The sequence below is a fragment of the Vipera berus genome, assembly GCF_964194415.1.
Source record: "Vipera berus genome assembly, chromosome: Z".
In the NCBI taxonomy this organism is placed as follows: Eukaryota; Metazoa; Chordata; class Lepidosauria; order Squamata; family Viperidae; genus Vipera; species Vipera berus.
The window spans coordinates 96,535,268-96,557,535 of record NC_138205.1 but is presented as its reverse complement, the minus strand read 5'-3'; the positions used below and the strand labels follow the sequence as shown (position 1 = coordinate 96,557,535).

At 41.2% G+C, this 22,268-nt stretch overlaps 1 protein-coding gene across 1 annotated transcript; it reads left to right on the top strand.

Annotated features, from left to right (window-relative positions):
* Positions 1-4,960: 4,960 nt before the first annotated feature.
* Positions 4,961-21,798, top strand: TSPAN13 (tetraspanin 13). The gene is made up of 6 exons (XM_081346512.1): positions 4,961-5,224; positions 10,141-10,308; positions 13,670-13,750; positions 15,775-15,888; positions 17,304-17,414; positions 19,749-21,798. Exons 1-6 carry the CDS (start codon positions 5,162-5,164, stop codon positions 19,821-19,823), a joined length of 612 nt encoding a protein of 203 aa, XP_081202638.1. The 5' UTR covers positions 4,961-5,161; the 3' UTR covers positions 19,824-21,798.
* The last annotated feature ends 470 nt before the right edge of the window (positions 21,799-22,268 follow it).

Genomic DNA, 22,268 nt, shown 5'->3' with positions numbered 1-22,268 from the left:
CGCCAGGGAAACCGGAGGAGAGTTGCAGGGCTGGGGCAGAGGTACACGTGCCACCAGAGTATACCGAATTCCTTGAGGTGTTCAGTGAGCAGGAATGCGATCTCCTGCCACCCCATCGACCGACGCGGATGGCAGCACCAGTTCTTTTTAGGGAGAAGAAAGATGGGGGCCTGCGTCTTTGTGTGGACTACCGGGGGGTCAATGCAGTGTGTATTGAACATTTGTATCCACTGCCTTTAATGAAAGACATGTTGTCCCACCTGGCTAAGGGGAGGGTGTTTACCCGCTTGGACTTACGCGAGGGCTATTACCGGGTGCGCATCAAGAAAGGAGATGAGTGGAAAACGGCGTTTAACTGCCCATTGGGCAGCTATCAATTTCGTGTAATGCCATTCGGACTCCAGGGGGCCCCCCGCCGTGTTCATGCAACTAATAAATCAGGTTTTGCATGAACATTTATATAGGGGGGTGCTCGTGTATCTTGACGACATCCTTATATATACGGAGACAATGGACCAGCACGTTGCCCTTGTACGCCAGGTTTTGCAAAAACTCCTTGACGCACGGTTGTACGTGAAACTATCAAAATGTGAATTCCATGCGTCTCGACTGGACTACTTGGGCTATCGGGTCTCAGTGGCCGGGATTGCCATGGATCCCAAGAAAGTGGAGGCTATATTGCAGTGGCAAGCCCCGGGGACCAGACGACAGCTACAGAGCTTCCTGGGGTTTGCCAATTTTTACCGCCAATTCATACCATCTTTTGCTGCAGTAGCTCTTCCATTAACAGACTTGCTCAAAACTAAGAAGTTAGCGGTGAAACCACGACCAGGGTTGCGTGTAACGTGGACCGTAGAGTGTCAACGGGCCTTCGAGACCTTGAAAGGTTTGTTCACCCGAGAGCCCATACTGTTGCATCCCGACCCAGCAGCACCATATGTTGTGCAAGCAGATGCTAGTGACGTGGCAGTCGGAGCTGTTCTATTACAACACAACAGTAAAGGCGCATTGCAACCTTGTGCTTATGCGTCCAAAAAACTGTCGACCACCGAACGCGCCTGGGCTATCTGGGAAAAGGAGGCCTACGCCGTTCGGTGGGCGTTGCCGAGACATGGCGGCATCTCCTAGAGGGGGCAGAGAAGCCTTTCGAAGTGTGGACAGACCACAGGAACTTAGAAGCCCTACAGTCCCCACGTAAGTTGGCCCCTAAGCATGTACGGTGGGCCCTGTATTTCAGGCGGTTCAGGTTTACCCTGAAATACGTTCCGGGGGGGAAGAATTTCCTGGCGGATGCCCTCTCGCGGCTTCCGCAGTATGACAACCAGCGGGAGGAGGTGGTGCAGGCTCTTATCCCTCCTCTCGTCCCAGAGATGGTACAGGTTGTTCAGAGCAAGGGTGTGGAGGACCTTGTACAGCAGCTGAAAAAAGCTCTGGTGGAAGATGACTGGCTACAGCAACACCCGCGACTCCTAACCCGACGGGATGACCTAGCCTGGTATGGGAGTAAGGTGTATGTACCGCAAACCTTGCGAGAGACTGTGCTTTATAGGTGCCATGACGCCAAACAGGCCGGACACCTTGGATTCCTGAAAACCCTGCACCTTGCTAGACGTCAGTTCTGGTGGCCAGGAATGAGGCGGCAGGTCAAAGATTACGTCCAGCGTTGCCGCACGTGTGCTATGGCCAAACCCCAGCCCGGGAAGCCAGTGGGGCTTTTACAGATGGTGGCAGACCCTAACCGGCCATGGCAGGACATCGGGATGGATTTCATCGTGGACCTACCAGAGAGCCGCGGATACACTGTTATCTGGACCGTGGTTGACCTGTTTTCTAAACAGGCCCATTTTGTCCCGTTGAGGGGTTTACCCTCGGCCCGGCGTCTGGCCTGGCTATTCATAACCCATGTGTACCGCTTGCACGGGGCGCCTAGACGCATTATATCGGACCGGGGAGTGCAGTTTACCGCCAGGTTTTGGCGTAAATTCCTCCAGTTCATCGGGTCATCTCAGGGATTAAGCTCGGGGTACCATCCCTGCACGAATGGTGCTGCTGAACGGGCCAATGCAGCGGTGGAGCAATACCTGCACAGCTATGTCTCGTACCAACAGGCAGATTGGGCTGATCTACTGGCATTTGCGGAAATCGCCCACAACAACGCTGTGCACAGTAGCACTGGTCTCCCACCGTACACGGTGGTGTCTGGCTACGATTTCCCTCCCGTACCCGAGTGCGACCAAGGTTCGACCTCCCCCTGTCAACCCCAGGAGTGGATGCTGCAAATCAGAAAAGCTTGGGCAGCAACCAAGGAGGCCTTGACCAAACAAGCCGGTATCGTAAAGGCCCAAGCAGACAAGAAGCGCCAACCGTTCTACACCCCGGGGGTTGGGGATTGGGTGTACTTGTCTACAAAATACTTGAGGTTGCAAGTACCTAGCAAGAAGCTGGGCCCTAAGTACATAGGCCCTTTCCAGGTCACCCACGTCATCAATCCAGTCACGGTGCGCCTCCGGTTGCCTAAATTCCTGGGCAAGGTGCAACCCGTGTTCCACGGCAGCTTGTTAAAACCAGCTCCCGTTCCTGCCCGGGGGGAGTCAGTGACCCCGGGGCCCGTGGGCGATAATCAATACGAGATACAGGAGATTCTAGATTCTAGAATACGGAGAGGGCGATTGCAATACTTGGTGCTGTGGAAGGGATACCCGGTTACTGAGGCATCCTGGGTGGCAGAACCGAACGTCCAGGCCCCTAAGTTAGTTAAAGCATTTCATCGAAGGCATCCTGGCAGGCCCTCGGGGGGGAGACGAAGGGAAACTACTGCTCTCGTTAGTGCATGCCTAACTCCTGTATCTTGCCTTCCAGGAGGAGCCGTGGTGAGGGGGGCCGACTGTCAAGCCCTACGGGCTCGACACTTCACGGGGAGCCAGGGGAGCACGGTCGCGGTTACCCACGCAGCACCGGGAGCCCAGCCACGCCCACACCTACCAGCTGTCCAGCGGGCGAGCGTCAGATCCACGGGCGTGCTGCAAGCTGTGCGGCGGGCGAAGGCAGACGCCCGCGCTGCACCAGGAGCCCAGCCACGCCCACACATACCAGCTGTCCAGCAGGCGAGCGTCGGATCCACGGCAGCGCTACGGGAGGCCGCGCCGGTGCTGGCGGCCGGGGGACAGTCCGTCTCGGCTCAATCAGCTGGGAGGCGGATGGAAGCTGTTGCCGGGGCCCGTAGAGTTCGATCGGCTGGGAGGCGGCTGCAAGCTGAGCGGCGGCTTGAAACGGCTACGGCTGCGGCTGCAGACACGCCGGCAGCGACGCGGGGCGCTGAACAGCTGCGCCCGGACTCTGGGGACCACCAAGGGGCCATGGGTATGACGCAAGGGCTTACAATGGTGGAGGGGAGCACGACCAGGACTGTAGGGGGGGGTGGACTTGTGTTTTTTTCTCCGCGGTGGGAATCACGGTGGCGGTGGAGGGAGTTGGGCGTGGGGTAATGAAGTAGGGGGGTGGAGTATTTATGCAGGCCAGGCGGATGCTGGTCTGCACGGGGGAGGGGTGGGGCCTAAGGGTGGGGCTGCTACCTTGTTACAGGCATAGAATAAAAGGCGCGTTGGAGAGTGTGCCTCTCAACGCTGACTTTATTAATGCTTGGAGATCCTGACATTAAAGGTGCTCTCTGCAGTCATCCGTACTTCGTCGTGGTTTTTCCTGAGTGCCTGTTATTCCCGGCGGAGACGAGGGTTTGACAACTATCATGAAAGGAAATTCCACTGATATAGAAAATGTTACTTCTGAAAAAGCTATCTATTTTCTTGCATTCCCCAAAAAACCCAAAACCATTACCATGATTCTTTTTTTTAAAGATAAGCATGTGGCTTTTCAGTTTAAGGCAAATATATAATAATCCAATAAACATGAAATTCACTACATGGAACAAACACACATACATACACAAATCAGATAGCTACTGGGTTGCCTTATTGTTCATCTTAATGTCTCTGTCTTTAGTCAATAAAATATTATTTTCTGTTTAATGGACCGAAAAGGGCTTGGTTTCCAACCAGTAAAAGTTCAATGTGCTGGAACAGTCTTTTAACCTACATGTTCTGGGTCTGTTCTTTTTACAAATACACTCCATAAGATTATAAAATAGAGTATTGGGGAAGGTGTGTAAAAATTATATTCTCAAATTGGAAATCTATGAAAGCATAAGGAAACGTTGGACATCATGTATAGATAGCAGCTAGTATACTTTACCAGAAACTTTAGCTGAAAGATATGTTTATACTTTCTGAGCAGACTTTCTGCTGATGTTATTATGGGAATCTCATTTATATAGTCAAGATTTATTTGGTTGTTTAAGATTTAAGATCCCTTTTACAGAGTTGTTGTATTTTTTTTGCTTTTGTTTTCTTTTGGCTTTTTGTTATTATTTATTGTTGGATTTATTCTTTTAGTTTATTATAGAATTGAAAAAGCAATTCATCACAATTTCCAACAACATAGTACAAACTATATGCATTCTATTAAAAGCTAGACCTTTACAAACGAATGCATCAAAAACGTATTGGTCTACAATACCTATCAATCTTTGACTCAGACATAGGAAAGAAATAGTGAACAATGATGTTCAACTCTAGAGGAAAGCAAAGAGCTGTTCTAAATTTACTTTAAGTCAAAATCAACCAAATGTTAACGTGTGCACGGAACTGCTTCAGTGAGAATTATGTTTTCCGAATGACCAATGTCTCCCCAAGAAGCAGCAACCTTGCTCTAAAAGCTTAAATAAAATAGCAGTGTAAACAGACAACGGGAAAGTGCAACTCGCCTCACACTCTTCCACGACTTCGTTCAAAACCAGGTCGCCGGGCCGGATGTATTTGCATATTTTTACCTTTGTCTCCGAAGATCAGCCAATGAGGGCCTTTGGCTGCCTGCGGTCCACCCCCCACCCCCCCCCCCGGAGGTTTCCGAGCGGGCGCTGGCAGCTGGCTGGGAAAGCTGGGTTTTGTGACTGCTGTTCCTGTAGTGCTGTCGTGGTCATCCTGGTTCTACCTGCCCTTTTCCACTTCGGGCAGGGGAAGCAAAGGTCTGTTTTCCTCCCTTGAAAGACGAGGGGAGTTAGCCAGATCAGGGGACCCTGCAGCAGCGAGCACAACCGCAGGGCGCGATGGTTTGCGGCGGCTTCTCTTGCTCCAAGAATTGGCTCTGCGCTCTCAACCTGCTTTACACGGTAAGTCCAGCCGCCGCCCGCATTCTCGAGCCAGGTGGCGACTGAATGGGAGCCTCCTGCAGCCAGGGGTGGGTGGGCGGGGGAGATCTCCCCTCCCCCCCCGAAGTGACTGGTTTTTTCTTACTGCTGAGCGAAAAAGAACCACAGTAGGCCTGTGCGAGCCCCATAGTCCGCGGAGGGTGAGACGCAGTCGTGACCGCCAGATGTCCCGGAGCGAGTCTCTTTCGCTAAAACGCGATGCACCTGCCGCGGTGCTAAAGAACCTCCGCGAGGGACTGCGGGAACTCGAATCTGCTGGAAGCCCCTTTTCTGCAGGCTTTCTGCGGCGCCTAGGCAACCGGGCGGTTCTGTTAAACCCGAGATTACGCTCTGGGAGCTCCACCGATGTGTACTTTGAGGTGGCATATCACTTCGTTCAGCAGGATTGTTTGTGTCGAGCAACTGCACATAGGGCGGTCATTTAGCCTTCTTCCTCGCCTGACAGGAATCCAACGGTGGGGAAATCTTCACCTGTGGAACGTCTTCCTGTTCGATATTAGTTAGATATAGAGGCGGAGCATTGCTGGTAGAACAGCAAAGTTAGACAATTGAGAATAATTAGCTGAAATAATTATTAGTTTTCATTTTTAAAAAGTTTGAGCCTTTTGGTTTTTATTTTATATCAAAGCCTCTGCATGCCCATCCCAGTGCTAGATGACATTGATTTAAATTGTGGAGTAATAATCCATAAAATCTTATGCTGTATTATTCTAGCTTCTATAACTACAAGACTCCGACTTCTATCTGTGCATTTGCACTTGGAAATAAACTCTTATCGCTGAGTAGGGAGTCACAAGGTCTCACGTCTCATGCTTGCTGAAACAGGAGGTCAAATAACCAAGATTGCCTAGTTGCATAGTTGTGGCTGCCATCTTGACTTCTTTGACTCCTCTCTTCTCCCTAGAGAGGATATTATTTGTTTTATTTGCTTGTTTATTATTACATTTATTCTCCATCCATGTCACTATCAAGCCACTCTTACCATGACACGAGATTACAACTCCCATTTTCCTGTTTAAAGCCTGAGACTAATTGAAGCTGGAATCCCACAATATTCAGAGCAATTTAGGCTTTCTAACTATATTTTCTTACGGGATAATACTCTTTTCTTTTGTGGATTTAAACTACTCAAAAACTTCTTACACGTTTTTTTAAGCAGGGGTAGAGGAACTACTTTTTCACTTTTTAATAGTTTATATTTATATAACAGTTTATATTAGAAAATTCACACAACGTGCTTTGTAAAGATTTGCTTAAGTACTTTGCTAAATAAATCACATGTTAAGCCCTGAGCAATTGCAGCCAAAACCTTGGGTATGCCTCAAATTTCTTCAAACATTGTTACCCAATTCTTAAACACATAAGGAATCATATTAACTATCGTTAATTTTAACTACTATTATATGGGAAAAAATATACACAGAGTTTCCATACACTATTGTCAGGCCACAGGTTACCGTGAGCATGCATACCTCTATGTTAGTGTCTGAAAATAGATGAATCTGTGCCCCACATTTTAATTTAGTGCATTATGAACCAATACATATCTAAACATTAATAATTACTTTGCCTACTTCATTTACTGCTTCTACTACTTTGCCTTGCTATATCTGTAGTTTTTCTTTGAAGAAGCTGCATGAATATCATAGAAAGCCAGTTTATAGATTAAGGTAAACTTCTAGATAGATCTGTTCTAGCAACATTCATAATCTATGCTGGAGGCATGTGAACTTTTTCAGATCAGTAAATTCTGATGTCAGGACATCCTGTTCAGCCCTTTTCCAAGGATGGCCACTTCAGTAAAGCTGCAGTTAAGTTGGTTTGACATTGGAGAGGTCTGATAATGGAACAGGACTCTACATAAAATTACTTAATCCATGACTCCCCCCCTTTTTATTAGTTTTATTCATTTATAACATAAAATGTGAAAATACAAAAGCAAATAGTAGGGGACAACAGTAGAAAAAGGGAAAACAAAAAAAGTGTGAAGAAGGGGAGGGAAAGAAACAAAAGGCATTGACTTCCGACTTTCTCTGTTGCAGTAAAATCAAACATTAAAATCAAATCTCAACTTTTTACATTTCTATAGTAGTATGCACTAGCCATTTCTGTATCAGCAAATCAGTCTAATCGGTAAAACCCAAAATCATAATATTTTTTTCCAACTCAAGCACAAAGTCCAGATGCAGTTTACAAGTAGAAACAAAAGCACAGTCAATTTGGCCATTTCTGCTAATTCCATCAGCTTTTGTAACCATTCGTCCATGGTAGGAATTGAGGCATCCTTCCATTTTTGTGCATAGAGCAATCTTGCTGCTCTCACAATATATAAAATGAGAGTTCCAATTTTTTCCCCAGTTCTCTTTCCATTAGATCCAGAAGAACTTTTGAGCTACAGACTATCCCATAAAACCGCTATTGCAATCTTATTTTGCTATTGTTTTTTGTCTTAAATTAACGTTAAAAAATTAGAATTCTAATTTTCAAGCATTTTCAATGTTGTTACTATACTTTAACTTTGTATTAAATTATTAAGCTTTAACAAATAAAAAGAGTCATATATTTCTGCAGTAAACTGGAAAGCATTTCCAACCTCTGACATCAGCACATAGATGAGAAACTGTAATTCAGGTCCCAGATAAGGAAGTAATGGAAAATTGTGTATCTTGCCACATCATGTGTGAAGCATCATGGATGATGAATAATGTATGTGTATGTATGTGTTTCTTCCGTTTAGTTGAGGATTTGATGATTTAATTACTCAAAGCCTATGTTCCAGGTTAGTTTCAAGATAGGCCCTTTTGTCCTTACATTAAGAAACCATAGAACCTGGGAAACAAGATTAAGCTGGCAAGTCGACAAGGGATTACAGCTATGAAGCTTATTGAGGCCTGCAAACAATTACTGGGCCTTGAAAATGTTGAAACTAAACATTTATATTGGATAAAATTCCAGAGTTTGAATATGGGTTTTTTAAAATTTGAATAATGTATACCTTACCTTTTATTATAACTGCAGCACGGAATGGCAGTGTTATCTCATTCTTTGTAATGGTCCGGCACGTCAACTTTTAAAATAAATATTTGTTACTGACATCTTGTGCTTGAGTTTTTACTGCAGATAGCTACTTGTAAACTGTTACTGAATTGCTTTCTTGCTTTTTACATTTTATCAAAGACTTCCTGATCAGTTTGAGCCATACACTAATTTAGACTAATAAAACTACAGTGGAAAAATAAAAATGGAAGCTATGCGTCACGTGATGCCCTAGAGGTCAAAAAGTTGCCCAACCTGATAGTCTCCGCATGTATTAGGATTGCAACTTTCCGAATTCTCAGACAGTATGGCCAACAACTATTTTTGTTTTTATTTCTGGTATTTTCTGAATGGCACTCGATTGTAGGTATTATTCTGTATCACAATAGCTCAGTTTTTCAGTGCGTTGATATCTGTTCTTTTCTTTTTTACAGAAACAGGAAAGGTGGGGGCTTCCTGCATTTAAACAGTGATTTCCTCCATTTAAAACATGACTTGTCAAATATTTCTTTGTGTCAAAACTCTCCTTTTTGAAATATGCTAAGTGCCGGGGAGGAAAAGTGCTATGCAGACTTTAAAGTTAATTTTGATTAAAGGCTGGGCAAAAGTAAAAACCTTATACAGTAGGTAGTCCTGGTTTAGTAACTACAGTTGGGACCAGTAACATGGTAGTTAAGCAAAGTTAAATGAAATCACAATTGTGCTTATGATCATATTTTAATGTTCCTTTGTTTTATAAACCTGAGAAGGTCATAGATCTGAAAAATTATGTTTAAATTAAATTTAACTTACTTTGTTATGATTGTTGTAATTGTAAATAGTTGCTACATGAGGCAGTCACTAAACCAGGATTACCTGTATTCCAATTAAAAATTTTAACGGGACATCATACAAATGACACAGGTTCCTTTATCATCTTCTATCACAAGTGGTATATATTTACTACCTGCCATCTACCTAAAGAGTATAAGATTTCTGAAGTTCTTTGTGAAGCTGAATTGCCATTTAATTTCCAGTGTGGCTTTAGCATTGTGGATTAAGGCATTGTTTATGTTGTTCATAGGTGTCAGAATATTTTTTATTAAATAAGGATACATTTTTTTTTTGCATGTTTTCAAAGGCTGATTATGAGTTGCTGATACAAAGATTATTTCAAAATTGTCAACTAGATAGTAGAACTTGGCTGACCTTGGATGATCTTAAGAAAAAAAAAGCAACTAATCAGGTCAAACCAGATGAGCACATAGGAGATTGCCAGAAAACTGCAAAACTGTAAGCTAGACAGGGAATTAAAAATATTCTGCAAGAAAATAATGACAAACCACTTCCATATCGTTATGGAAATGTGGAAAACAACATATGAGGTTGATTTTTCCTTTGATTTTTTTTCTTGTGATTTTTTTTAAAAAGCTATAAATTCATCAAACTTGTGAACATGAACTGCAATATATTACAATGTGTTTTAAAGTGCACAATGTACAATTGTACATTTTGTACATAATGTACAAAAGTAGCATTTTAAATTAATGAATGACGACTTCCTACTGGCATCTGCTGATTTCCTTTATTGATTGTCTTTGGTTCCTAAAAGGAACTTTGCATAACTTTAAAACTGCACTAGGCATTTGGAGAGTTAAAGTAGCACCTCAAGCACTAGATTTTTAAGATCACAAACGCTTTAAGTTACTGTGAATTTTATACCCAGGAGAAGTTGTTTGTGGGAATTTTTGGACCAAAACTATTGCACCGATTTGGAAATGTTGATCTTTCACTTGGCTAGAGAAGGAACACTACACTATTCTAACATGTGACCAAAACTTTTCTTTTCTCTTTCTTACCAGTTGGTCAGTCTGTTGCTGATTGGAATTGCAGCTTGGGGCATTGGCTTTGGCCTGATCTCCAGTTTCCGAGTTGTTGGAGTTGCAGTGGCAGTAGGAATCTTTCTTTTCCTGATTGCTCTGGTGGGACTGATTGGGGCCATCAAACACCACCAGGTCCTGCTTTTCTTTGTATCCTTTGACTTGAAAGTAATCTAACACATCTCCCCTATTTCTCTGAAACTCCTTTAAATGACGTCTTCATGGTTTCTTGTACTTCATGGCAGGTTCATTAAATGGAGGGCAGCATTTTGGTGAAATTATCTAAAGTACAGGAAAATAAGTGTTATATTTTTGAATAACTCAACCTCTGTCCTTGTTATGACACTAAAAACTAGATAGTAACAGCTTTCTCCAGTGGTATAAATGGTTTCTTTCAAGTGGATGCAGATCTCCAGAGATTCCAGAGAGTAAACTAATTTGACAGCCAATGAATAAGAGTCCACTGGAGTTGAATGGCTAATACATAAATAAATAAAATACTGCTCAGTTTAAAGGAAAAAGAGCATTGACTTCAGATAGTCTTAGACACTAAATCTTTTTTTAAGATAAAAATGGAAAAAGTGCTCACTGCTCACTATAACATTATTGACTTATTATGTCGCACAATTGTTTTTTTAATACATCCCTTGGAGTCAAACAATAGCTTTTAAAGCATATCTAGATGCTTTAAAATTCCAGCATAAGAAAGATCATGTGGACCTATGGCCTTTTTACTTCTTAAATACCTAACTTGTCTATGACTCTTTAAGTAACAGATAGTACTTGACCTATGACTATAATTTGGACCGTAGTAATCCAAAGTTAGTTGGATAAAGCAACTCCAATTGACAATTTTGTTGGAAACTGGTTGGAAAGATTGCAGATGGCAATCATATGACCTCAGGAAACAGCAGCCAGGCATAAATGTGAGCCAGTTGCCAAGTCCCCCAATTACCATCATGTGACTGTGGGTGTGTTTGTGTACAACAGTCATAACTACGAGAACTGTTGTAAATCACTTTTCCCAAGGTTATTGTAATTTTGTACCATCATTAACAAATGTTTGTAAAGTGAGGATTACCTGTAAGGAAAAGAAGAAATATCTCATTGTGTAAATATTCATGTAACTTATGTTATTATTTGACTGAAGAATCTTTTATTCAAATTAAACTACATTATGTTCAGAAAGGGGTGCAGTGATTCAGTGGTTAAAGACACTGAGCTTGGCAGCTGGAGCTCCACGCAATGTAGTGAGCTCCCGTTACTTGCCCTAGATCAGGGGTGTCAAACTCAATTTCATTGAGGGCCGCATCAGAATTGCGGTGGCCCTCAGGGGGCTGGGTGGGTGTGGTCAGGGTGGGTGTGGCCTACTGGGTGGGTGTGGCTAGAGTGCGTATGGCCTACTGGGTGGGCGTGGCCAGCTCTACATCGTTCGCATCAAGGGTGCCTATGGGGGCCTGGGCAGGAGTGGGACAGATCTGAGGGTCTCCTGCAGGAGGAGGGTCTCTGGGCCAGGGCCAAGGCAGTGGGGGCCGTTCCCTCCCTGTTTCCAGGATGGCTTTGCGGGCCGCATGAAACCACTTTGCGGGCCGGATCCGGCCCCCGGGCCTTGTGTTTGACATGTCTGCCCTAGATCCTGCTCAACTAGCAGTTCGAAAGCATGCAAGTAGTTTTATTGGGAAGGTGAGAAAATCACAGCATACTATGCACCTTTGGTGTAAAGCTATGCTGGCCACATGACCATGAAAATTGTCTTTGGACAACGTTGGCTCCGTCAGCCAACAAATGAAGATGAGCATCATGCCCTAGAGTTGGTCATGACTGACAGAGAAAAACCTTCACCTTTACCATAAGTTCAAAAAAGAAAGCTTGAACGAAAGGTGCCAGATGTTTATTACACATCAGGTAAATTGCTTCACATTTCAGCAAATTCTAACAACATCTCTTCTTATTATGTGTGAGTATAACGTCTCTCACTTTTGTTTTACGTGCAAATTCAGGATTTTTTAAAAATATTTTTTTATTGATTTTCCAATATTACAATTGTATCTTTGAAAAGCAACATGGTGTCTGGATTACAATAGTTCCATTTCATACAAATATACCGTATATACTTGAGTATAAGCCGAATTTTTCAGCCCACTTTTTGGGCTGAAAAATTCCACTTCGGCTTATACTCCAGTCAACAAAAAAACTTACCGAGGACTTGTGCGCGGCCGAGGCTTTGGTGCTTCCGGGATCGCGCGCACCTCTCCCAAGCCACCGCCGTCCGGAGACCTGCCGACGTTTGGGGAGGTTTGGGGAGGTGCGCGCCTCCCCAAACCTCCCCAAAGGTCGGCAGGTCTCCGGACCTCCGCGCCCTGCCTGCCTGCTTCTTTCCGCAGCAGAAAGAAGCAGGCAGGCAGGGTGCGGAGGTCCGGAGACCTGCCGACGTTTGGGGAGGTTTGGGGAGGTGCGCGCGCACCTCCCCAAACCTCCCCAAACTTCGGCAGGTCTCCGGACGGCGGCGGCTTGGGAGAGGTGCGCGCGATCCTGGAAGCACCGAAGTCTCGGCCGCGCGCAAGTCCTCGGTAAGCTCCGGGCGGTCACTTGCTTCGCGTCTCCTGAGGGAAGGGGGGGCGACTGGAGCGGGCGTGTTTCCTCGCCTGCTGGGCGCCGCGATTTGCCCGGGGAACGCGCGGGCCCCGAATGGCAGCGTGGAGCGAGGAAGCGGACAGCCAGGGCTTCCCCGAGAGCCGTGGCCACACAGGGTATTCCTGTGTATTCAGGCTTGCAAAATGGCGGATCGAGCCTCTGCTGGCGGCGGAGGCTTGCAGAACGGCGGATCGGCTTATACTCGAGTCAATAACTTTTTCCAGTTTTTGGGGGTGAAATTGGGGGTCTCGGCTTATACTCGAGTCGGCTTATACTCAAGTATATACGGTAATCTAATTAGAATTATGCAAGGGGTGTAAGATAAAGAAGGAGCTAATGATTCAAGAAGGTCCAGTCAGGTTGAAAAATGGCAACTGAAAAAGCTAGAATGTTTTGGAGACTGCAAATAGAATGCTGTGGGGTGGCCTGTAGCTGACATGACAACCAATATCCCTGAATTAGTTAATGGAACAGGTGGAAATTTTGGCATAATCATAATCCAAAATGTCTCTTCCCATCTAACTGAGCTTTCTTTGAATCAGACCAAAAGAGCTTAATCTTTTAAATTTGTATATACATTTTATCGGTGGGATTCAAATATGTGAACAACCAGTGCTCTGTGTGGATGCCGCTTCCAGAAGTCCATTCAGGGCCTGAGCAACAAAAAATTAGTTATAGGTTCTGCCAAAGTGGTGCGAACCGGCTGAATCCCACCACTGCATTTTATCCATGTATATACGGCATGCCACGTGGGGTCGATTGATTGAGTTGGATAGCATATATCAAACAAATAAAATGAATGAATCAACAGGCAAACAAGTACATGGGCATCATTTCTACAAATGCAGTTTTGATTACCTTAACTAAGTGTCTTCAGTATATGATTATACTCTTGCTAGTGTTTGTTATACAGTTCTCAGTCTCCTGTGCTTGTTTGACATTGAATAAAGAACAACAGGTAAAATATTTCCTATGATATCTTTATCTAAAAAGTATTATTATTACGTGTATAATCTACAATTAGATTTACAATAAAATTTGTGAAAACTTAATAATCAAGCCCTAACCAAGGACCTAAAAATTATTAAAGTAGCATGTAAGCAGTTCCAAGCAGGGTTTTATTTATTGATTTGTAAAATTAGGGTGTAAAAAACTCAAAATACTGAGAGACTATTGTTGTTGTTGTTTTTTTATGTTTATCAGTAGGATCATGAAGAAGATATTCATAGGCAAAGTTGAGGTGGACCCGCAAAAGAGCATTTGTTTGTTAATTAGAAAAAGTAACAGTTACAAAGTGTAGCACATAATCTCCCAATAGCTGCAGAAAACAGAGCAGTTAAGCCTCAGTTGAAGGAAAAACAGAGGACAGATCTATTTCACTAGGTTAAGAGAATTATGCTGTGAACGTTTATCCAACAACCTTAACTCCAACTCCCAGTTCAAGATATTTAGTTCAAGTATTTCAAAGCTAACAAGGATAAGAAGGATTTATCCTAAAAAAGATCAAAAACTCTAAAGACTCTTTTATACATAAAATACAGAACTTGTAACAACTCAAGACATTCTAGAATAGAATTGCTGGCTGAAGGCCTAAAATAAAAAAGTTGTATAGCAATACTGCTATAAAAATTCATGATACATGTCATGGGTTGGATCCACTAAAGCTGCTTGTTGATAGTCATGGCTGGTGGTCAAGTTGGAGTTAACTCCATTCTTCTTATAGTTTTTTTCCTGATAAAAAATAATGAAGAAATGAGAACGTTGGCTATGGAATTGATCCCCTCCCTCATAAATACTGTAACATTTAAGTACTACTACTGTTAATCCATTTTGTGAAACCTTGGCTGTTCCAGTTAGCCAAAAGTAAAACAAAAAGAAAAAGGATAAGTTACAAAATAGAGAAACCTAATCATCTGTTGCCTGATGTTTTTCACCATAATGTGCCAGAAATATCAGTTAAATGGATAGTGCAAACAGCTTTAATTTATCTACAGGTTACACGGTCTTTTGAATAGCATTTTTTTAACACATGCACCCATTTAAGGTAATCCAAGTCTCTTCACATTCATAGTTTATGACTGGGTTTAAACCAGTTTGCTGGCTGAGGAATTATAGGAACTGAAGTCCATACATCTTAAAGTTGCCAAATTTGAAATCTGATTTAAAATAAGCCTCTGTACAGACAGAAACCAAAACACAGTCATTTCCCTTCATGTACCCCTGATATGGCAAAAGAAATGAATCAGCAGCAACATAAGCATGTTTTTCTGAGCAAGCAAAACTGGGAGAAAGGGAGACTAAAGAATGCATCTAAGATACAAAATTATTATTACCAAGAAACAGGATATTTTCTACATAAACTGGTACTATCCAAACAAATCCAAGGCAGAGAAAGCTTTACAACTATGAGCAAAATAAGGAAATGAAATGAATAATTAAACTACTGAAAAATTATTCTGTTTGCATTGGTGGTTCAGATATAGATAAGATAACATTGCCATTTTTTACTGTGGCCACACTGGCACACATTAAAAATGAAATTCTGTTGCCTGCTCTCAAAAAATGCACACGTACATAACACACATAAAGACATGCTATATACATACATATATGTAAAGGTGTATATACCTACATCCTTACATATAAATATTAATCACTGTCCATCTTGAATACATAGCAGAAAGAGTTCACAAGCTTGAGAGTTCACATATGGAACAAAACTGTGACTGAGTCTGGATGTTCAGCTTTGGATACCATGGAGCTTCCTCCCAGAAGGTAACAAGGAAAACAAATCATGAAGAGGATCTGTAGTGTTCTAGACAATCCTGCGTACCCTGCTTAAGCATCGCTTATATGTTATGTCCTGAAATGAAGGGAGTGAACTTATATAAGTAGCAAATGAGAGTCTTTATGCAGAAGTTTATATCAAACTACTAGCAAAGAGCAATTCTTGGCTACTAAAAAATTTCCTTGTATTTATAGAGCAAACTTCTAGAGGTTGCGTGGAACAACACAAGCAATGCAAGGCAGGATATTCAGCGGACTCTAAACTGTTGTGGCTTCCATAATGTCAGTGATAATACTTCTTGTTCTGCTGTAAGTTGACTATTTTTATGTTCTGTTTATAAGAACTTTGTTACTATATATTTACTTTGGTTATCTGCCTCTCTTGGATCTGTAATGTTCTATCTTTGAAATCCATAATCTGTTTCTTGCATTTAATTACAATAGATACAGTTATGGTAGAATTTTTGGAGAAAAAAAAGGTTAATATGAAAAGTTGCATCCAAATCTTATTTTAAGATCTGTCCAAGAAGCAGAACTCATGAGCATTATGGCAGTCCTGGACTTGGTATAGCTTATTGTTGATCCATTTGACAGCACAGTCAACCCGTAGATATGCTTTTCATCTTGGTAGAGTGACAATATGGTTGGATAATGTTAATTCATTCCTTGCCATGGTCCTGGAGTTCCAATAGGAACTTTGCAGGGAAGGTTGGCTTATCTCAGGCAGTTTAGAAACCCAGTGTGTTTTCAGAAGGATTGAGGTTATTCCTAAATTTCTGTGTTCAGTTCAACTGAGATATTAGTGGATCCCACCTATGTGAACTCTGTAATTGTGGATCTTATGGAGCCCCCAGTTCATACATGAGTGGTGAAAGATGAAACAACATAAGAGATACCTAGAGTGTTGTTAAGACAAAATGCTAATAAGACAAAAAGCAAATCTTATAGGTGACAAGTGATGTATAGGCTTATCAATTATGTATAGGCTTATCTTGTGACAATAAGGTGTGGAAAGTGAGGTAGCACTCACCTGGACAATGCTGGTATGCAATTTGAAAATTGCACCTGTTCCTTGACTAGGAGGCCTTGCCCTAATCTTATTCACGTCTTAGTCACTCCTAATTCAATTATTGCTAATGGGACTGCCCTTGGCGACTATCTGAAAGTTTCAACTGGCCCAGAATACATCATGTTCATAATTCCAAATGCTCTGAGATTTGCCCATGTTACACCATTCTGGTGGTGCACTGGTTCTCAATTCCCTCCCAAGGGACTTGGGGGGCACCTGCTTTACAGAACAGACTCTCCCTTGAGATCTAAGTAGTCCCTTTTCTCTTGACGCTTCTAGATCAGGTATGTCAAACTGCCGGCCCTTAGGCCGGATGTGTCACGCCGAAACCACGCTCACCCCATTGCCAGCAATGGGGAAAAAGTTGCAATATGTTGCGCAATGTCACATGATGTCGTGAATTTGACATGCCCATCCTAGATTATGAGTCAGGATGCAACATGAAACCAAACTATGGGCAATTAGTATGAATTTTTTATGTCATTGATTAGTCTGTGATGGTCTTTTATTTGGGAGGGGAGAGTATTTGTAATATGTTGGTTTGATTATTGTTAGCTGCCCAGTGTTATATAGGGGGGGAACTACAAATATTCTAAATATCATACATGCTATAGGTAACATCCTAATAATGAATTGAAATAATGACTATTTGCAGGAATGTTTTGAAACGCAGACCTGTAAATCCTGTGCACCTATAATTAATGAATATTCTGGAATGGTCTTGAGATTTGTAGGAGGCATTGGTCTCTTCTTTAGTTTCACAGAGGTAAGTGCAAAATCAGCCTAAACCTTTATGTATGTACAGTATGTGTGATTCAGAGAACTTGCCAATATAATTATTTTCTATAAATGTGTTGATATGGGGAAGCACTGTTCTCTTCTATAAAAGTAAAAATATTTTTATTTCTTAGCATGATAATATACATATTATTTCACTGTCAGGTAAAGTTAAAATCCTATGCAGGAGTGAATGTCTTTGAATTCACTGTTTATTATTTACAGGTTGCGTGCATTGTAACATTGTCAGTTATAGCTTATTCCTGGCAATTATACGAACAGTTCATTTTGTTTTCTGTGCACATTTGAAAAATAATCAGGGAAAAGTGCCCTAAAGTAGCTGTGTCTCTTTTTTATGATTTTCACACAAATTTGGGAAGTCACTAACTGAAGAATCATTTTTATGAGCTGACTTTTTAAAACCTGATCATATTTTTTTAAGTCTGACAAAATGATGTGGTTGTTTTATTGGTAGCAGACGGGTACTGTTTTGTTGTTAGCATGAAGTCCACAACTCTTCCCAAATTCATTTTTGAAGCATGAAGTGCCACAGAACAGAAGTTATTTGCCTTTGCTACCTTTTGGGAGATAACAGTCTAGTCTACATATTGATCTTCTATTTAATTACTACCTAGGTCTGGTTCTGGGTAATAAGTTTTTCAGCATCACACAGGGATGGCTCAGTGGTTTTCCAAATCTGCTGAAGATTCCCTTCATAGTTTATGTAGCTAGAAAACAGAGTAATTATAGATGGAGAAAAATGAAAAATGTGAATAATACCCAACAGCTGATTTCATGCAACAGGGACCATAACATGAATGTCCGTGTCCATTTTAAAATTTCTGAAAATGACAGTTTTGGACCTCATCCAAGTACAACACCTCCTATGAAATCACATGTCTTTTTTCAGATTTCCGAATTATTTTGAAAAAAAAAAGGATAAAAGTCTGTCTACAGATTAATGCAGAAATCTAAAGAAAAAAGAAAGCAACTTTAGTGAACAGCGATGAGATTCAAATCACTTTTTCTGAATCAATTTTTAAGCAAAATCTTTTCTTTAAAAAAAGCATGTGACTGTAGGATGCTGCTGCTTTCATAATTGCTTAGTGATTGCCAAGAAGAACTCAAATTGCAATCATGTGACTCTGGTAACATTACAGTAGCTGCAACACTGAGGACTTAGCATAAGTTTCCTTGTTTAGCAATGTTGTAACTTTGAACAGTCACTGAATGAACAGTCATTAAATAAGGACTACCTGTATTGATGAAATAAAATTCATAGAGATAAGTACACATAGAAATATATAGTATGACTAAAAATAAAGATAATTTCATTCTAAAATGATATCCAAAGTTTCCCGAAAAGTAAAAGTTCAATTTTGTAGGTTATTCTGAGGTTGAAAATTGGTATATTATTTACTCATAAATACTCATAAATATTACTCCTTTGTATATGAGCATACATATACTGGGCATTTGCCCAGGTTCGCCTGGTGCGCCAATTGCGCCCCTATCTGGACCGACGTACGGTCACTCATGCACTCGTTACCTCTCGGATAGATTACTGCAATGCTCTCTAAATGGGGCTGCCCTTGAAGACCACCCGGAGGCTTCAGCTGGTGTAGAATGCAGCCGCGCGGGTAGTGATGGGAGCATCCCGATACTCCCATATTACACCCCTCCTGCGTGAGCTGCATTGGCTACCAGTTGTCTTCCGGGCGAGATTTAAGGTGCTGGTACTTACCTTTAAAGCCCTACATGGCTTAGGCCCGGGATACTTGCAGGACCGTCTGCTACCGGGGACGACTTCCCATCGCCCAGTGCGCTCACACAGAGAGGGCCTCCTCAGGGTGCCATCGGCCAGACAATGTCTGCTGGTGACCCCCAGGGGGAGGGCCTTCTCTGTGGGAGCACCAGCCCTTTGGAACCAGCTTCTCCTTGAGCTTTGGATGGCCCCGGACCTCCGGTCCTTTCGCCGCGACCTCAAAACTTTTCTCTTCCATCAGGCTGACCTGGATTGATGATGGGTTTTTAAATATGTTTTAATTTTTAACTGTAGTTAATTTATTTGGGGGCTGTTATTTAATTCATTTTTTAATTTTTGTATTGTTGTTTTTTATTGTTGTAAGCCGCCCTGAGTCCTTTGGGAGATAGGGCGGCATATAAGTCCCAAAAATAAATAAATAAATAAATAAATAAATATGATGAGTCAGGAGCATTGGGTATAGAGAAAGTTTATAAATGAAGTGATAGACTGCTGAAAGCTGATATTGCAATATATTATGAAGTTTTAGCAGATGCTGTCTTTCTTTTCTTCCTTCAGATCTTAGGAGTATGGCTCACTTACAGATACCGGAATCAGAAAGATCCACGTGCAAACCCTAGTGCATTTCTTTGACCTGGAAATGTTTTCAGGGAGTGAACATTTTTCTCCCTATGGTTTTAAAAAGCTGAATTCTCCACTGATCTGTCTACTCTCCATGTTAATTGGGGGCATGTGCCTTTGAGATAAGAAAATAGATCTAGAACTGCTTCTCATACTTTTTTCTAGTGTTCTTTGAAGAAACTAGTTTGAAATCCTTGTTGTCAATTGTATAACTAAACAGAATATGAATTCTCTAAGCATGTAGTGTTTCAGTAGAATTATTCATGTTACTCTTCTCTCAAAGGGTTGGTGTTATTTTTAATTTAAAGAAAGATTTATTTGTTCTTATGTCGCATTTCATTTCTCAGAAACTCTTTCATTGATCTATTCCTTCTTTTTTGAAAGACTGATTTATTGGCTTCAGTGCATTTTATTTGAAATGTAAAGAAGTTGTGCTTTTGTTTCTAATATTGATATTAGTTGGGAAGAAACCTCCTCAAATAATCACGTCAATCATTTTTAATAATTAGGAGTTATATCTATCAACTCCTCTCCAGTTTTTGGATCTGTTCAAGATATAAATGGAAATCAGTTCAGGGTTGCCCATTAATTTCAATATTGCCTATATAAATAGTGATTCTGTTTCAGCCCAAGAACAGATTATGTCTAAATCTCCTGATTTACCTCACCTCTAAAAGACATGAAATCATTTGACAGGGGTGATTGGATATTATCTAAGATTATAATTTTCAGTAGTTTGACTATCAGTTTTCTTTGTACCCAGTATGTGAACAACAGTAAGAAAGAGAGTTGAATTTTTACAGTATACTAAATTTGTACAAGATGTGTAACATAAAATGATAAATGGGGACACATAGAATGTAGTTGGCTTGTCATGGTAAGATATTGCTGTTAGGAGGTTTGGGGGAAGGGGTAATTATATTTTATCAGTATAATACATGAACTGTGATACTGATATGGGTCTTAAATTTAACTGTTTGTTCACTGATATCTAAAGTATATGATCGTAAATGTGTACTAGATTATTGTAAATAATATCTTTGTAGTTCTTCTCTTTATTTTAAAATAAAACTTTTAAATAATTACATTTAAAATTCTGTTGAAGCCATGTATCATATAACATAGCACTTGTTGAACTGCCAAAGCATTTGTAGTTTTTCTATTAACATTATATAAATGCAGATTGTTCAAGCAAATTAAATATATTAGTTTTAAAAGGATAATTAGAGGAAGTCTGTAGAGAGCAGAAAGCTTAAAAGAAATGTAAGTAAGAATGACATAATGGGGGAAAAAACACAAATTGCCAAAAAGAAGCAGTCCTGGAAATTGAAAGTAGGGTGGGAACCAGTTACTGCTCTTCAAGAGGACTATTAGACATGAATTCCAGAAATCCAGATGGCCATTAGAGAGCAGTCAAGTATTAAATTTTGTCTTATCCCTTTGGTACTGTTTTGGGATTATCTAATTCTTATAGCCATAATATTATCTCTCGGGAGTTGGAAATTGAAGCTGATGGAAACTGGAATTGAAAATATCTGAAACCCCATATACGTTTATCACAAGATTTCACTGAGAGATAAAACTTTCCATGAAGTGCTATGGACCTGTTATTGGAACTGAAATCTATGGATGCACCTTAGGCTACAGTTCAATAGTCATTCATGAGTTGAGAGTAAAGCTGCTTTATTTCTGTGGATCTAATTATTGAGAAGCACAAGAATATCAACCCATAATGTAGCTACTATCTAAATATATTTCTGTAAGAATATTTCTCCACTATGTCTCATGTTGTTCTTCCCCTGGAATTTCCTGAAGTCTTAAACACAGTTTGCCCTTGACTTAGGAATCACATAAAAATTAGTTATATTTAAAATACATCTCCTAGTCTATCTTGACATTCAGTGGTATTCATTTTGATTCACGTTAGTTTTGTAATCTTCCTGTTCCTTTTACAGTGATGATATTCACATATTCTTGATTAAAGTTTTCTATCAAAGAAGAACTCAACCAGTGCTTTTTTTGCCATAGAGCACACTGGACTGGAGTTCCGGTACCTTTTTTTGACAGATTTTCCAAGTTTTAAAAGTAACTTGAAAATTTGATGTTTGATCCATGTGGACTTAAATCACCCAGTCGAGCATAGCAGGTCGGCAGCAAAATCATTAAAATGGTGCATGCAGGCTGTTTGTGTGTCAAGTTCGATGCATGTGTACTTCATCTGTGCTGGTTGCAATGGCATTGCATGGTTTGTGGCACTGCACGTGTAAGCACGTGTGGTCACGTGCTGAGTGCTTACTACGGGTGGTGACCATTATGTTTTGTTACACCACTGACGTGTGGGTATGTGTACAATGACTGACTACGTGCAAAAGGTAAATAATTTATTTTTAAAAAATCATTGGTGAATTGAAAATCTTTTTTTAATTTTTAGTGTAAAAGTGTGACCCCAAATTTAAA

What these genes read in the sequence shown, in the direction of transcription:
- TSPAN13 (XM_081346512.1), top strand. Translation starts at nt 5,162, where the DNA reads ATGGTTTGCGGCGGCTTCTCTTGCTCCAAGAATTGGCTCTGCGCTCTC. An exon ending in CTCTCAACCTGCTTTACACG is followed by an intron (nt 5,225 to 10,140) that starts GTAAGTCCAGCC and finishes CTTTCTTACCAG; the next exon opens with TTGGTCAGTCTGTTGCTGAT. An exon ending in TCTTCTTTAGTTTCACAGAG is followed by an intron (nt 17,415 to 19,748) that starts GTAAGTGCAAAA and finishes TTCTTCCTTCAG; the next exon opens with ATCTTAGGAGTATGGCTCAC.